Below are 17,245 nucleotides of genomic sequence, written 5' to 3'. Positions count from 1 at the left end.
TTTTGAAAAAGGCACAATTCAGTGCACAGCTTGATTGAATGTTTAGGTGGGCTATAGTGAGTATCTAGAGTTGTTCATGTGATATGATATGGGAAATGTCACCTTTGCCATTGTACTTGTATTGGTATAGTGTGGATTCTGAAATGATTGACAACCTTTGATAATAATTCAAATACTGAGCTATATTATATGCTCAAAAATAGGGGGAAATATATTATTTTATACTAATACAATTGCTCAGCGAAAGCGATGATTTTGTTTAACAAGTATTTTTTCTTTCTCAAAAAGGTAGGGGTCAAAATGATTGACACCCCTAAAGATTCTTATAAATATAGTAATCAAAAGTGTAGTATTTGGTCCCATATTCCTAGCACGCCATGACTACACTACGGATAATCCTGAATGAATCGTGAATAATGATGAGTGAGAAAGTCACAGAGGCTCAAAAATCGTTCGTACCCCCAAGACCTCTCACCATTACCAATAACAGGGGAGTATAGCATGTCTTGGGGGTATGACGTTTGACCCTCTGTAACTTTCTCACTCATCATTATTCACAATTCAATCAGGGTTATCCATAATCATGGTAGCATCCACATTAATGAAGAAGTGTTTAGAAACATGCTCTATTCTTATTTATAATAAAAGTGAGTCCAAAATGACACAATACATTATTTACCATTCATTTCTATTGGGCACAAAATGATCTGAAACACAACCTAAAGGAACTGCAAATGCATCCAACATGTTTGTAGAGTCACAAGTTTGATGTAGTTATTACGTGCTGTAACGTCTGCTTCCAACTCACACTCTCAAAGACGTAGATCCCCTGAACGCAGCTCTCTCTCCAGATCAACAACCAACCGAATTCTGATCACCTGTACGCCATTATCACACACTATTTAGTTCAGTTCTTTGCACCCTATCACTGTGAGGTATTGTTTCTTTTGTGACACACTTCTAATCAGAGCTGGTTTTCCCGTAATTTAATCCTCCCGTGTATGATTGTTTTTGCCTGCCTCACTAACGACGCCTCTTGCCTATTCCCTGCCTGTATCTTAGCCTATCGGATTTCCTGTTATCAACCTATTGCCTGATCTCCCGGATGATGCTATTAGCCGTTTCCCTGCCTGTACTGTTGCCTTGTTGGACCCCCTGTGTATGACCTTTTGCCTGCCCCTGGACCCAGCTACCTGCCTCCTCCTGTGGTCCTTTACAAATAAACACCTGCTGCGCCCTGCGCTTGAAACCAGCTCTCTGTCTCCCATCGTGCTCATTACACGTGCTAGGAATATTGGACCAAATACTAAACTTTTGACTACTTTATTTATAAGAATCTTTAGGGGTCAATAATTTGAACCCCTACCTTTTAGAGCAATTGTATTAGTATAAAATAATATATTTTCCCAATTTTGAGCATACAATATAGCTTAGTGTTTGAATTATACATTTTATACAGTCATTATTGCTCATCTTTATCAAGGGTGTCAATCATTTCGGACCCCACTGTATGTGAATAATGTTGGTACTGTTGCTGCGTCGCTCATCTTCATACTGCAGGGCAGTGGTGCGGCTTACTTAAAGGTCTCATAGCCCTTTCCTGCAGTCAAATGACTAGTGGCCTCATGGGTGAAATGTTATTCATATTTTTCATTAATTCCTAAACATATATATTTTTTAAACCTGCTGAAAATCTGGTGTGTCTACGTCAAATGGTTTTGTTATTTTTGTCTTCTGTGATGTACACTGAACAAAAATATAAAACGCAACACGTAAAGTGTTGGTCCCGTGTTTCATGAGCCGAAATAAAACGTCCCAGAAATGTTCCATATGCGCAAAAAGCTTATTTTTCTCAAATGTTATGCACAAATTTGTTTACACCCCTATTAGTGAGCATTATAGCATTTGTCAAGATAATCCATCCACCTGACAGGTGTGGCATATCAAGAAGCTGATTAAACAGCATGATCATTACACAAGGCCACTCTAAAATGGTCAGTTTATTCACACAACACAATCCTACAGATATGTCAAGTTGAGGGAGCGTGCAATTGTCATGAAACACTGCAGGAATATCCACCAGAGCTGTTCCTAGAGAATTCAATGTTCATTATTAGTATGTCTAACAGGCCTCAACTGCAGACCACGTGTAACCACGCCAGCCCAGGACCTCCACATTTGGGTCCTTCACAAGCGGGATCATCTGAGGGGAGGGGCATGGGTGCTGAGGAGTATTTTAGTCTGTGATAAATCCCTTTTGTAGGAAAAAACAAATTCTGATTGGCTGGGCCTGGCTGACCATTGGGTGGGCCTGGCTCCCTTCCAGGCCCACCAATGGCTGCGCCCCTGCCCATTCATAGATTAGGGCCTAATTTATTTATTTCAATTGACTGATTTCCTTATATGAACTGTAACTCAGCAACTTTATTGAAATGGTTGCATGTTGTGTTTATATTTTTGATTAGTAAATATACAGCTGAAGTCAGAAGTTTACATACACCTTAGCCAAATATATTTAAACTCAGTTTTTCACAATTCCTGACATTTAATCCTAGTAAAAATTCCCTGTTTTAGGTCAGTCAGAATCACCACTTTATTTTAAGAATGTGAATTGTCAGAATAATAGTAGAGAGAATTGTATATTTCAGCTTTTATTTCTTTCATCACATTCCCAGTGGGTCAGAAGTTTACATACACTCAATTAGTATTTGGTAGCATTGTCTTTAAATTGTTTAACTCAGGTCAAACGTTTCAGGTAGCCTTCCACAACCTTCCCACAATAAGTTGGGTGAATTTTGGCCCATTCCTCCTGACAGAGCTGGTGTAACTGAGTCAGGTTTGTAGGCCTCTTTGCTCGCACACACCTTTTCAGTTCTGCCCACACATTTTCTACAGAATTGAGGTCAGGGCTTTGTGATGGCCACTCCAATACCTTGACTTTGTTGCTCTTAAGCCATTTTGCCACAACTTTGGAAGTATGCTTGGGGTCATTGTCCATTTGGAAGACCCATTTGCGACCAAGCTTTAACTTCCTGACTGACGTCTTGAGATGTTGCTCAGTCCCTCCTGCAAAAACCACCCCACAACATGATGCTGCCAACCCCGTGCTTCACGGTTGGGATGGTGTTCTTCGGCTTGCAAGCCTCCCCCTTTTCCCTCCAAACATAACGATGGTCATTCATGGCCAAACAGTTCTATTTTTGTTTCATCAGAACAGAGGACATTTCTCCAAAAAGTATGATCTTTCTCCCCATGTGCAGTTGCAAACCGTAGTCTGGCTTTTATGGCGGTTTTGGAGCAGTGGCTTCTTCCTTGCTGAGCGGCCTTTCAGGTTATGTCGATATAGGACTCGTTTTACTGTGGATATAGATACTTTTTGTACCTGTTTCCTCCAGCATGCTCACAAGGTCCTTTGCTGTTGTTCTGAGATTGATTTGCACTTTTCGCACCAAAGTACGTTCATCTCTAGGAGACAAAACGTGTTTCCTTCCTGAGCCGGTCCATGTGTGTTTAAACTTGCATACTATTGTTTGTACAGATGAACGTGGTCCTTCAGGCATTTGGAAATTGCTCCAAGGATGAACCAGACTTGTGGAGGTCTACAATTGTTTTTCTGAGGTCTTGGCTGATTTCTTTGATTTTCCCATGATGTCAAGCAAAGAGGCACTGAGTTTGAAGGTAGGCCTTGAAATACATCCACCAAGTTACCCACTCCAATTGACTCAAATTATGTCAATTAGCCTATCAGAAGCTTCTAAAGCCATGACATAATTTTCTGGAATTTTCCAAGCTGTTTAAAGGCACTGTCAATTTAGTGTATGTAAACTTCTGACCCACTGGAATTGTGATACAGTGAATAATAAGTGAAATAATCTGTCTGCAAACAATTGCTGGAAAAAGTACTTGTGTCATGCACACAGTAGATGTCCTAACCGAATTGCCAAAACTATAGTTTGTTAACAAGAAATTTGTGGAGTAGTTGAAAAATGAGTTTTAATGACGCCAACCTAAGTGTATGTAAACTTCTGACTTCAACTGTATATAAAGTGTAATATTGGGGTGCAAACTCAAAATGTAATACATTTCAACTCTATATCTGACATGGTACAGGTGTCTTCATTTTTAAAGCCCATAACCATGTGTGTGTGAGGTGTATACTTTGGTTTCAAAGTAGATTTGTTTAAACTATCAATAAACACTCTGTGTGACCCTGATTTAGCCCAGGGTCACACGATTTAGCCCAAAGGTTCAAAGAACTCTCCCTCCTGACACAATTGATAACTGTTTGTATTTGAGCAGATTGACAACCTTTCAGAATTCCATTCAGAGAATGTGGAGGCGTAATAATTTCACTTCATATTCAAAGAACATACCTTTGGTTTTTGTGTTGCTCTAAAGTTAACCAAGGCTTTTAAATGTGGTCCTATGTGATGGATAATTAGTCCTCATACAGACGTCATAACCTAATGAATCTTTATATGATAATTAAGCTTCATTCACCATCACCGGTTAATTTGAGAACAACCCAAGGGGGAGGACCTACCACAAGCCAGTGGAACATTTCTCCTAATCTTTAATCGTTCGTTTTTAAGCACATTTCTCACATGGCTTTTCTAAAACTCTTGATATATGCCAAGTTGTTTAATCTTAAAAGTACATTTGAATATATCTTTCATAGGGCCTTTCTTAGGTGCTACATAATTACTTACTTCATCCTTGAAATGACATGATCAATTTAACACATTTTCTGTCATGACAAAAGATAAATGGATGTCAATGAGCTTTTACATTCATCGGTGCATGACGGTCTATGGTCATGAAGGCCTTAGGAATTCCCGCTTCATAGGGGTATCCCTTAAGTCTCCTACTATGTGAAGATTTATACTCTAGGCCTAATTGGTGGTATTCTGGGTAGGCATCAGACCACATGGTACAATAACAATATAGTTTTAAATCCAGACCTGTATTCAAATAGTATTTGTTTTCGTTTCTTTTTCAAAGCCAAGTCCGCAAAAGTGTAGTTGGCAGAAGGTGGTGGTGAAGCCATGTATTCTCCTTCTTTATGATACATCAGCAGCAGCTTTATGTTTGATCAACACCTTTTTTGGTACTTGGCATCTCCTCAGTGGATGTGCAGCAGATAGAGTGAGTGACTCACCTGTGTCTTACGAATTCGCAGGTCTGCGGATGATCTGTTCAGCCCCTCCTCCTGCTCAATGCTCTGCTCGATTGCTGCGAAAGAGGCAAGAAAATTGTGAGAAATAAACAACGGAACCGCCAAACAAACAGAAAGGAGATTCCCCATCTTCCGCTGAACTTCAGTCAGTTACCTCTCCATCAGAGTCTGGTACTATAGCTAGCATGCTAATATGCTAACATTACGCCATCTTGGGTGGAGCAACGAGTACTGTATGTCATGTCACTCATTGTGCTAATGCTACAATTACAAATAGGCCCAGGCCTAATGATACAATTCTACTATTTTACAACAGTTTTGTAAAAAAAGGCATTTTAGTTAACGAGTCATCATACAGTACCAAACCCGATAGGGGGAATTCAGACCCGAGTTATGCGCGTAAATGGAACTTAATCCCTTTTTATGCACTTTTCTCTCTAGGCGTTATCGTGACCTTGAACATAAGCACGAGGTAAAGTATGTGCCAGCCAGCTATTTGTTTGGGGTGGAGATCATAGAACTGGGGGTGTGGCAGAGGTGTGTCTACCGATACGCTGTATTCGGACCTTGACTTAATTCCCTCATAATTCCACCACCTTCACGCGCAAAGAAATCATTAATAAGGTCGAGCAAACTGTCAGTTCCAAGTGGAAAAATATCTACTTTACGATAGAAATCTCCATGTACTATCATTTAGAAACGTATAAGAGCTATTGATAAGAAATAGGTAAATTAATAATCAGTTTGGATACGGGGATTATAAATATACAGTGCCTTAAGTATTCACACCCCTTGAATTATTCCACATTTTGTTGTGTTACAAGCCTGAATTCCCACAATACCCATAATGAAGTGAAAACATGAAGTGAAATCATGTTTTTAAGACATTTGTGCTCATTGATTTAAAATTAAATCATGAAATATCTAATTTACATAAGTATTCACACTGCTGAGTCAATACTTTGTAGAACCACCTTTGGGCGAGTCTCTAAGAGATTTCCACAGCTGGATTGTGCAATGTAAGCACATTATTATTTTCAAGATTCTTCAAGCTCTGTCAAATTGGTTGTTGATCATTGCTATACAACCATTTTCAAGTCTTGCCATAGATTTTCAAGCCGATTTAAGTCAAAACTGTGACTAGGCAACTGAAGAACATTCAATGTCGCCCTTAAAGAAAAAAACACATGATTTCACATGTGGAAAATCACATGATTTCACAGGAAACTTCACGTGTGAAATCATGTGAAAACCTGTGTTCATGGAACACTTCACCTGTGATCACATTTTCACGTGTAGTTTCATGTTATCACAGGTTGCTTTACATGTTGTCACGTTATCACATTAACTTCACACAAGATCACATATGATCACATGAAAATGTGCTTTTGTAGCACTTCACTTATGTTCACGTGAAATGTATGTGGTTTTTCCGTGAGGGCCTCTTGGTAAGCAACTCCAGTGTGTATTTGGCCTTATGTTTTAGGTTATTATCCTGCTGAAAGGTGAATGTATCTCACAGTGGTGTTGGAAAGGAGACTGAACTAGTTTTCGTCAATGATTTTGCATGTGCTTAGCTCTATTCTGTTTCTTTTTATCCTAAAAAACTCCCTCGTCAATGCAGATGACAAGCATACCCATAACGTGATGCAGCCACCACCATTCTTGAAAATATGAAGAGTGGTACTGTACTCAGATTTTCCCTAAACATAATACTTTGTATTCAGGACAAAAAGTACATTTCTTTGCCACATTTTTTGCAGGATTACTTTAGTACCTTATTGCAAACAGGATGCATGTTTTGGAATATTTTTGTTCTGTACAAGCTTCCTTCTTTTCACTCTGTCATTTATGTTAGTTTTGTGGAGCAACTACAATGTTGTTGATCCATCATCAGTTATCTCCTATCACAGCAATTAAACTCTGTAACTGTTTTCAAATCACCATTGGCTACATGGTGAAATCCGTGAGCGGTTTCCTTCCTCTCTGGCAACTGATTTAGGAAGGATGCCTTTATCTTTGTAGTGACTGGGTGTATTGAAACACCATCCAAAGTGTAAAAATGTATAACTGCACCATGCTCAAAGGGATATTCAACGTCTGCTTTTTTTTTACCCATCTACCAATATGTGCCCTTCTTTGCGAACCATAGGAAAACCTCCCTGGTCTTTGTGGTTGAATTTGTGCTTGGAATTCACTACTCGACCCTTACAAATAATTGTATGTGTGGGGTACAGAGATGGGGTAGTCATTTAAAAATCATTTTATGTGATTTGTTAAGCACAGTTTTAGTCCTGAACTTACTTAGACTTGCCAGAACAAAAGGTTTGAATGCTTATTGACTCAAGACATTTGCGCTTTTAATTTGATTCATTTGTAAACATTTCTAAAAACATAATTCCACTTTGACATTATGGGTATTGTGTGTAGATCGGTGACACAACATCGGAATGTAATCCATTTTAAATTCAGGCTGTAAACACAACAAAATGTGAAAAAATTCAAGGGGTGTGAATACTTTCTGAAGGCACTGTAGGCTATTTTCAAAACGAGAAGTTGAAGTCACTCTTTAAATCAAAATGTGTCAAAAAGGAATAGATTTCCTAAGTATGAATCTATTCCTTTTTGACACATTTTGATGTGTCAAATACACTATGACAGCGCAATACACAGGGGGTGGAACAGTGGCAAAGGTACCCACAGGACAAACAGAATAATATTAGTCTGATAGATTGATTAAATAGCATTAATACAACAAAAATAATTCTAAACACACCTTTAGTTTACAAAGTTAAACAGATGTATTTTTTCTTCATAATAAGCAGTGTTGCTGACCACAAACCAAACATTATTTTCCAGTTATGTTCTAAATGTGATGTAACGGTGTAAAATGCCCTCGGTGCATTTGATTTGGATCGACAAAACAGAGAAATAGCAGGATTTTGGGATGTCAAATAGTCAGCTTATGACATCCTTTTGAACAAATGCAATGTTCCCAAAACTATAAAACATTGATCAAAAACAACACATTTGGGTATTCTGCCCAGCCCCTTTTAAATAGAGGCAATGTCCTTAAAAAGCTTTTGGGAAAAAAGATCATTCCTGATACTTACTTATGGACAAATGTTGGGTTTCTCACAACTACGAGATAATGTGATTCCCAATATAATCTATTGTGTACTGTATGTGATTATTCATTGTTTTACATTGGTTTTCTCTCTGTGTGACCTTCATCAAGAGCATTTCTGAGAACAATAAAGAGAAAATGGAGAAATAAAAGAATGTCAAACGAAAGCACCAGATGTAAGGACCTATTATATCACCCATAGTATAACATTTGCATTTGTGAATCATCTATGTAGGTTTTATAAGGGCTTCATTAAGCTTCATAAGATTGTCAATGTAACTGTGCAACCCCTCCTCACAACTGCGCAACCCCTCTCCCACCTCTTAACCTCTTTTAGGCTCCCGAGTGGCGCAGCGGTTTAAGGCACTGCATCTCAGTGCTAGAGGCGTCACTACAGAACCTGATTCGATCCCGGGCTGTATCATAACTGGCCGTGATCAGGAGTCCCATAGAGCGGTGCACAATTGGCCCAGCATCGTTCGGGTTAGGGGAGGGTTTGGCCGGGGTAGGCCGTCATTGTAAAATAAGAATTTGTTCTTAACTGACTTGCCTAGTTAAATAAAGGTTAAATAAATAAGATTCAAATAAATATTCCAGATTAATTGTCTTACCATATGGCGCATACTCTTCCTGTAATTTTTCTTTATGACTACTGTGCGCCCTGGTCAAAGACACAGTGCTCCGCTGGTGTCTCAATAAGCTAGGCCCACTTTGAACCCACCTTAGATCAATAACAAAGGAGATTTCCATATTGCTGATTGGATGCTTTGCTGCTGCTGCATGGTGCCCAGACGCCAATGTCCCATCACCGTTCATTACCTTTGATAGAGGAAGCCCTCTCTCAGTAGCAAAGTCTTTTGTGATGAAATTTAGAAGAAACAACCAGATGAGTGGGAGTCTTCCAGATTATTGGACTAAAATAAAGAACGAAGCTAGAGGAATGCGACTCAGCGCCAGTGAGTGAGGTGTTTCCTATCTGGCTTCAGAGGGAGCTTATACTTCAAAGGAGATTAGTCTAAAACTCCTACTGGTATTTGAATTCACGCCCCAAAATCAGACCTCTTGTGCACGTTGGTATAGTATCTTAGTGGTGGTCTATCAGCAGCAAGTGGGTTGGACACTGAGATGTTTGAGATGTTAGAGATGTTTAACTCGTGGTGCTTCAGGTATTTTGATATCAACTACATATAATAAGTATGATTTGTTTTAGTTTGTGTCTCTGAAATGATCGATTTTATGTTATGTATTCTTGACCTATCTTCGGTCTTGTATCTTGTGTAGTGCACCTGTGGTAATGTGGATAATGCAGGGAATCTATAGCGTATTTACCCACAGCATCTGTGAGGTCATACAATATCTATCCATGATGGTTTCCCTATCGTTGCATTAACATCCTGATCAATCTAGAGAACCTACCGTACAGTTGAGTATCTACAGTTGAAGTCGGAAGTTTACATACACTTAGGTTGGATTCATTAAAACTCGTTTTTCAACCACTCCACAAATTTCTTGTTAACAAACTATATATTTTTTTACCAAGTCAAGTAGTACATCTACTTTGTGCATGACACAAGTAATTGTTCCAACAATTGTTGACAGAGATTATTTAGCTTATAATTCACTGTATCACAATTCCAGTGGGTCAAAAGTTGACATACACTAAGTTGACAGTGCCTTTAAACAGCTTGGAAAATTCCTGAAAATTATGTCATGGCTTTAGAAGCTTCTGATAGGCTAATTGACATCATTTGAGCCAATTGGAGGTGTACCTGTGGATGTATTTCAAGGCCTACCTTCAAACTCAGTGCCTCTTTGCTTGACATCATGGGAAAATCAAAAGAAATCAGCCAAGACCTCAGAAAAACAATTGTAGACCTCCACAAGTCTGGTTCATCCTTGGCAGCAATTTCCAAATGCCTGAAGGTACCACGTTCATCGGTTCAAACAATAGTACGCAAGTATAAACACCATGGGAACCACACAGCCGTCATACAGCTCAGGAAGGCGACGCGTTCCTGTCTCCTAGAGATGAACGTACTTTGGTGCAAAAAGTGCAAATCAATCCAGAACAACAGCAAAGGACCTTGTGAAGATGCTGGAGGAAACAGGTACAAAAGCATCTATATCCACAGTAAAATGAGTTCTATATCGACATAACCTGAAAGGCCGCTCAGAAAGGAAGAACCACTGCTCCAAAACCGGCATAAAAAAGCCATACTACGGTTTGCAACTGCACATGGGGAGAAAGATCGTACTTTTTGGAGAAATGTCCTCTGGTCTGATGAAACAAAAATAGAACTGTTTGGCCATAATGACCATCGTTATGTTTGGAGGAAAAAGGGGGAACCTTGCAAGGCGAAGAACACCATCCCAACCGTGAGCACGGGGTGGCAGCATCATGTTGTGGGTGTGCTTTGCTGCAGGAGGGACTGGTGCACTTCACAAAATAGATGGCATCATGAGGCAGGAAAATTATGTGGATATATTGAAGGCAACATCTCAAGACATCAGTCAGGAAGTTAAAGCTTGGTCGCAAATGGGTCTTCCAAATGGACAATGACCCCAAGCATACTTCCAAAGTTGTGGCAAAATGGCTTAAGGACAACAAACTTAAGGTATTGGAGATGCCATCACAAAGCCCTGACCTCAATCCTATAGAAAATGTGTGGGCAGAACTGAAAAAGTGTGTGCGAGCAAGGAGGCCTACAAACCTGACTCCGTTACACCAGCTCTGTCAGGAGGAATGGGTCAAAATTCACCCAACTTATTGTGGGAAGCTTGTGGAAGGCTACCCGAAACGTTTGACCCCAATTTAAAGGCAATGCTACCAAATACAAATTGAGTGTACGTAAACTTCTGACCCACTGGGAATGTGATGAAAGAAATAAAAGCTGAAATAAATCCTTCTCTCTACTATTATTCTGACAATTCACATTCTTAAAATAAAGTGGTGATCCTAACTGACCTAAGACAGGGAATTTTACTTGGATTAATTGTCAGGAATTGTGAAAAACTGAGTTTAAATGTATTTGGCTAAGGTGTATGTAAACTTCCGACTTCAACTGTATCTACAGTGGTGGATCTACGGTTGGTCGGCTACCTAGCTACAGTATAACAGCGCTCCCCGGTGAGGCACTTCCTCTGGCTTGCTGCCTACTGCCTTTTCATTTTTCACTGTGTCATGACTCAGCTGATTTGCATAATAATGCCAAGGGGGGTCTCCTTAATGTGGTCTTAAACAAGAGGCTTACCTGTCTTTCAGTAAATATCAACACTCTACATGGCTGGTTGAAAGGTCATTGATGTTCTGTTGGTTAAACACTTTGTCTGACTGGATGAGACAGGAGCTGCTTCTCTCTCTCGGACTGCAAAGCTACCGCATGACATAATGTATAAGGACGCAGAGTAGTAGCATAACGTAGCGTAGCGTAGCGGTCGCCTGTAAACCTGAGGCGATCTTTCACACGAGGTCTGATGGAAAATGTTGCATTTTTGGAGCACAGTGTATAATGCACTTGGCATTCAATTCATCTGAATGTTATTACCTTTTCTGTACTGATGCTGGTTTAATGCACGATTCAGTGTATTTGGAGTCTGAAGAGGTTGCTTCTTAGTTTACAAACTAGACTGGTGAGCAACTGTAAATGGTAGTTCTTACATTGTAAAATAATACTTTTCAATAGTAAGAAGAACGCAAAGCCTAAAATATAAATTGCTACACCATCAAGTCCTATTACAGTTTTTAAAGGGCATTTTTCAATTCTCACTTTATTAGTTATTAGGAAATGGTGAGCAAAGCAACATATTTCACCTAGATCCAGGCGTCAACTGATATGCGACCTGGCATGCTGCCAGTCTGAGGGCAGAGGCTGGAGGCAGAAGGCGTTTGGATGACAAGAGTGATGTCAGCTCCATTGCGGCTTTGTTTTTTACAATATGCCCCTTGGGGGATCACCAGAGACAACCTATTTTCTACAGCAAAACCCCCAGAAGTATATTCTCTGTTCTCTACTGTACACATAAACTAGGCAGCTGACGAGCTGATGTAAATACCAAATGATTTGCATATATTCATGTGTTCACAGTGGGTAGGGTTGAAATGTATAGTAATGCTACTGTAAAAAAAAAGATATAATTTGAGAGTCAACTGACAAATTCTGCAGTTTTTTCTGTGTAACGTCGAATCAAAGAGTACCCAAGATTTTTGAACGCTCTCTGTTTTGATCTTTAACTTCCTACTCAATTATATTATAAATCTACCACATGAGAGAGACTATTGTATTAACAAACGTTATCACGGATACGTTTCAAACAAACACATACTTGCAAGACTGCAGTATGATCTGTATATTCAACGTATGCAAATATTTGTCTGTATGTTCGAGATACGGATGGAAAATTAAAACATGAAAAGCAGATCCCTGTTCTTAAAGGTCAAAAACAGACAGACCTTGTGGGGATTGCAATTATAGACCGATATCTACCATCAAAGCTGTTTTCATTGTGCATGTGCATTTGCATATGCGAGTGTGAATGGGATGTGTGTTGGGGCGAATGGTTGGATGGAACTCCCAGATAGATGAATTCACTGCTCGACCGCAGCAATGTCCTTGAACCATCATGGCTTGAATTGTTAACTGTCAATCCAGTTAACATTAGCCGCCTCAGCTTTGCTCTTCGCTATAATTCTCCCCTCATTAAAAATACAATTGTTGTAGATGATGCTCTGACCCCAATTGACTCTTGTCCTTAACAAAAGTCCCCGAGATGCCCATTTGACGTTATTGCAGGGGGCCACTAGATGTAGCAAATATCGTCATTTTTGTTCATCGTAACCATTTTGTTTTAGGATGTTGGGCCTGAAATCATGGGGACTCCATTGAGGACAAACACTCTCTGATTTAAGGGGCTGATAAAGACTAAACATTGTCTTGTGTTTTTATTTGCGCTATAGACGTCTGCTGTGTTGCCTTTACATAAATGGCTTCTTTGGCTTTATCTGACCATCAGTGTTCGAGTCAGGTAATCTAATGAAGCAAGTGTTCCGGCTCTGAGCAAATGTTTAAGTAGCGAGTTCAGTATGAAAATTGAAAAAATAAATAGGGTAGGTTTGACATAATTTCCTTCATAGCCAAGAGGTTCTAATCTTGTGTTCAACATCTAGCGTGGACAACTTAACCCTGTGCAATATTGGTTGACATGGTGTTTTTCTGGCACAGTGTTTTCCAGTGTTTCACACAGCATTTTCCATTTTCATGTTACATTACCTTTTAATTTTGAGCGAACTTTATTGGCTGTCTTCTTGATGTCAGCTGTGAGGTCCTCCAACTCCTGCTTGGTCTCTGAGATACAGAAAGAGAGACAGAATTATGCCACGCTCAACATTGTGTTCCATATTATACCATTATGGCAACAATATTCAGTTATCACAGTTCCCAACCTGTGTCAATCACAATACCACTGATAAAACAACTTAGGTTGTCAGTAAATGAATGTATTGTATGCGAGTGATATTGCAAATTTTCTCATGTATGTATAACAGTGTGCAAACATACTGTACTAGTGGGTGAATGAAAAGTGGTATTGTATGTGAAAATCAGTTTATAATCTAAACAAAGAATATGGGATTGTGTAGGTTGGAGTGGATGAGTGTGTGTGACAGTGTTTAAGCCTGTGTGTGTGTGTGTGTGTGTGTGTGTGTGTGTGTGTGTGTGTGTGTGTGTGTGTGTGTGTGTGGTGTGTGTGTGTGTGTGTGTGTGTGTGTGTGTGTGTGTGTGTGTGTGTGTGTGTGTGTGTGTGTCGTGCGTGCATGTGTGCATGTGAGTGTGTTATGTGTGTGTGTGTGTGTGTCTGTGTGTGTGTGTGTGTGCGTGGGTGCGTGCGAGTGTGTTTTGTGTGTGTGGGACTCAGCTGCAGTGTTTGGGCTGATTTATTACCGCTGCAGTGCCATTCCATTCAGTCACTGGAAACCAGCTCAGCCCTTTCTGCCTCTCCTCTCCTCTTCTCCTCTCCTCTCCTCTCCTCTCTCTCTTCCTCTCCTCTCCTCTCCTCTCCTCTCCTCTCTCTCCTCTCTCTCCTCTCCTTCTCCTCTCCTCTCCTCTCCTCTCCACATACTTCACTTCCTACCTCATCCTCTCCTTCCTTCGCCACCTGTAATTCCCTCAATCCCTCCCTTCTCTCTCGCCCACCTCCGCAAACACCCCAACACTCTCATCTAGTCTAGTGCAAAAGTCTGTTTTCCAGAGCACTCCACTTAACAAGAAGACTATCTCCTAACACATCATTAACTGGTAATAGAAACTCATATGCATAATTTGTTTATCTACAACAAATGTATAACGTCTACCCATGATTATAGATAACTAATGAGTTAATTGCCGGCATGTTTCTCTCGTGTTGTAATTTGGCTGTCGGCTCATTAAGATAGTTTGTGCGTTACCTAAGATAAGAGTTTTCACAAGAGTGCAGCACCTACATCCGCTGGTTAATCTTAAAACATGTGCCCTGTAGCTTTGTACTTCATGAATCATAAAGAGACATATCTAATTCTGACGCTAGGAAGTACACTCTTGTAAAAAAAAAAAAAGGTTGCTATCTAGAACCTAAAAGGGTTATTCGGCTGTCCCCATAGGAGAACCCTTTGAAGAACCCTTTTTGGTTCCAGGTAGAACCGTTTTGGTTCCATGTAGAGGGCTCTACATTGAACCCAAAAGGGTTCTACCTGCAACCAAAAAGGGTTCTACCTGTAACCAAAAAGGGTTCTCCTATGGGGAGAGCTGAAGAACCGTTTTGAAACTCTTTTTTTATAAGAGTGTAGTTTAACAATATTGAGTGCCGGAAAGGTTTAAAATAAATCATTCAACACACTAAAATAATATAATTTAAAATCTAATTTTGTGGTAGAAAAGGATATTCATCATACACAACAGTAAGTTACTACAATGATACAGTATTCTACCACTGCTCTACGGCGTTATTATATGCATTGAAATGTAGGGACTGTTCTGTCCATCACAAGTAAGTCAATGATATATTTACAGGAACATTAGGATAACCAGTCATTTGCATACAGACAACACAGATAGGTCAATTACCTTTCAAAGTACTGTATCAGCAAGGAAAGCCATTTGTAGTTTTGTGATATTTGTTCGGGGTATATTTAGAGTCAATTAGTGCAAATTAACCTGTAATCACTGGGCACGTTTTAGGTGCTATCAACAAACCAATCAGATGCTAACAAGCTCCTGTCTGGTACTTAATAGGTTAACACTGGATGCCTTGATTGTTGGGTTTTGTGTTGTGTTTTGAATACTGTGCTGTTTTTTCTGAGATTATGTCCAAATGTTAGTGTATTTAAGGTGTCCGGTAGCTACTCCATGCCTCTGCATTTGACCTGTCTATCGATTATCCGAAAGCAAAAAGGGTCCTATGTCACTGACCTGGCAAATCATATTTGCACACAACGACACCTCCTTGTGGGTCAATACTGTTGTCTGGGACTAGCATCCGTGATCTATATTTCAAGACACAAGAGCTAGCTACAACACAAAGCCATTTCAGTTGAAAGATTTAGCTTTTGGCCTCTAAGAAAAACCCCTGAACCCTTACCTATGAGGCCTTTACCTTTAAGACCATTTCCTGAAAGGCTCCTTCCTATAAGACCCTTACCTTTAAGACCCTTACCTTTAAGACCCTTTCCTGAAAGGCTCTTTCCTATAAGGCCTTTACCTTTAAGACCCTTACCTTTAAGACCCTTACCTTTAAGACCCTTTCCTATAAGGCCTTTACCGATAAGGCATTTTATATGTGTAAGTGTAACTGCATACAGACTACAACTAAATAGCTTACTAAATAAGTTGGTTGCCGTGTATTGCCTTCTGTTGACGGGTCCTCCCTGTCCTTGTGTTCACCCTGTGTGTGACGTGATAAGTGAATTCTGTGCTAACTCAAATGGAGTGATTCCTCAGGATTTCACTATACATTATGGAGATGCCCTTCGGCCATGATTGGAGAGAGGCATGAGATTTAAACATGTTCCGTTGCTAAGTCCAAGAATGATTGTTCCTTGTACGATTCACATTTCATTTGAAAATAGCAAAGTGTGACAGTGCAATCTGAATAACTACAGGCTACAGCGTTGGGTTTCCAAGTGATGATAACTGAAGATGATTTTTCTACACAGATTTCTTCAGTAAACAACTACACTTCCCAGCATGCATTATTCAAGGAAGTACACTGGAATGCATTTTGTATCATCCACTGACTACCAAACATTATTTGGAATGGCTTGACTAGCAAACATGAGAGAGGCCAAATTGAAGCTTTTGGTTCATTTTGAGGACATAAATGTAAGATTAAGCTAGCATACATGAATATAATAAAAAACAACAGAAACAGAAATATGCCGGCAATTCTGTAGGGACAACATACATACTGTCTGAGTTGGAATATTTAATATAATCAATAATAACAGTGAATCTAAAGATATTATGTTTATGTGAATATATGTAAGCAATGATCTTCCTACTTAGACGCTTTAGTCGCAAAGAAATGTTCCAAATGACCAGATTCCCCACATTTATCACATAAAGAAATCAGACAACATACACACACATAGCATAGCAACCACATACTTACTAGTTAAACCACCTGGGTAGATAACTAGTAACCAGTTAGCTCACTCACAAAAACTGAACTCCAACAACAAGTCCCCTGGAGCAAGTCCTTCATGAAGCATGCATCACAAGAAAAAAAAAGGAAGGGGAAATGGGGGAAAAAAGGAAGGAAAAACAGACAGAAAAGAAAAAGACAGAAACAGTCCAACAACATTACATAAGATAAAACATGCATGTGTAGAAATTGAAATCAAATATTGAAATCATAAGGCAAAAGAAATTGTATGCAAAAACACATTGAGGAGCTACAATAACAGTGATTGGGCA

At 39.6% G+C, this 17,245-nt stretch overlaps 1 protein-coding gene across 1 annotated transcript in view; it reads right to left on the bottom strand.

Annotated features, from left to right (window-relative positions):
- Positions 1 to 5,103: 5,103 nt before the first annotated feature.
- LOC111981562 (syntaxin-1B-like) overlaps positions 5,104 to 17,245 on the bottom strand; it is a 46,382-nt gene continuing 34,240 nt past the window's right edge. The window contains exons 4-5 of the mRNA XM_024012886.2: positions 13,571 to 13,645; positions 5,104 to 5,232 (exon numbers count right to left, since the gene is read on the bottom strand). Coding sequence (XP_023868654.1) covers positions 5,123 to 5,232; positions 13,571 to 13,645 — 185 coding nt within the window. The 3' untranslated portion in view covers positions 5,104 to 5,122. The remainder of the gene's footprint in view (positions 5,233 to 13,570; positions 13,646 to 17,245) is intronic.

The sequence above is a fragment of the Salvelinus sp. IW2-2015 genome, linkage group LG20, assembly GCF_002910315.2.
Source record: "Salvelinus sp. IW2-2015 linkage group LG20, ASM291031v2, whole genome shotgun sequence".
NCBI lineage: Eukaryota > Metazoa > Chordata > Actinopteri > Salmoniformes > Salmonidae > Salvelinus > Salvelinus sp. IW2-2015.
Note: the sequence above shows the minus strand (reverse complement) of the source record. Positions and strands in the feature narration are given on the sequence as shown.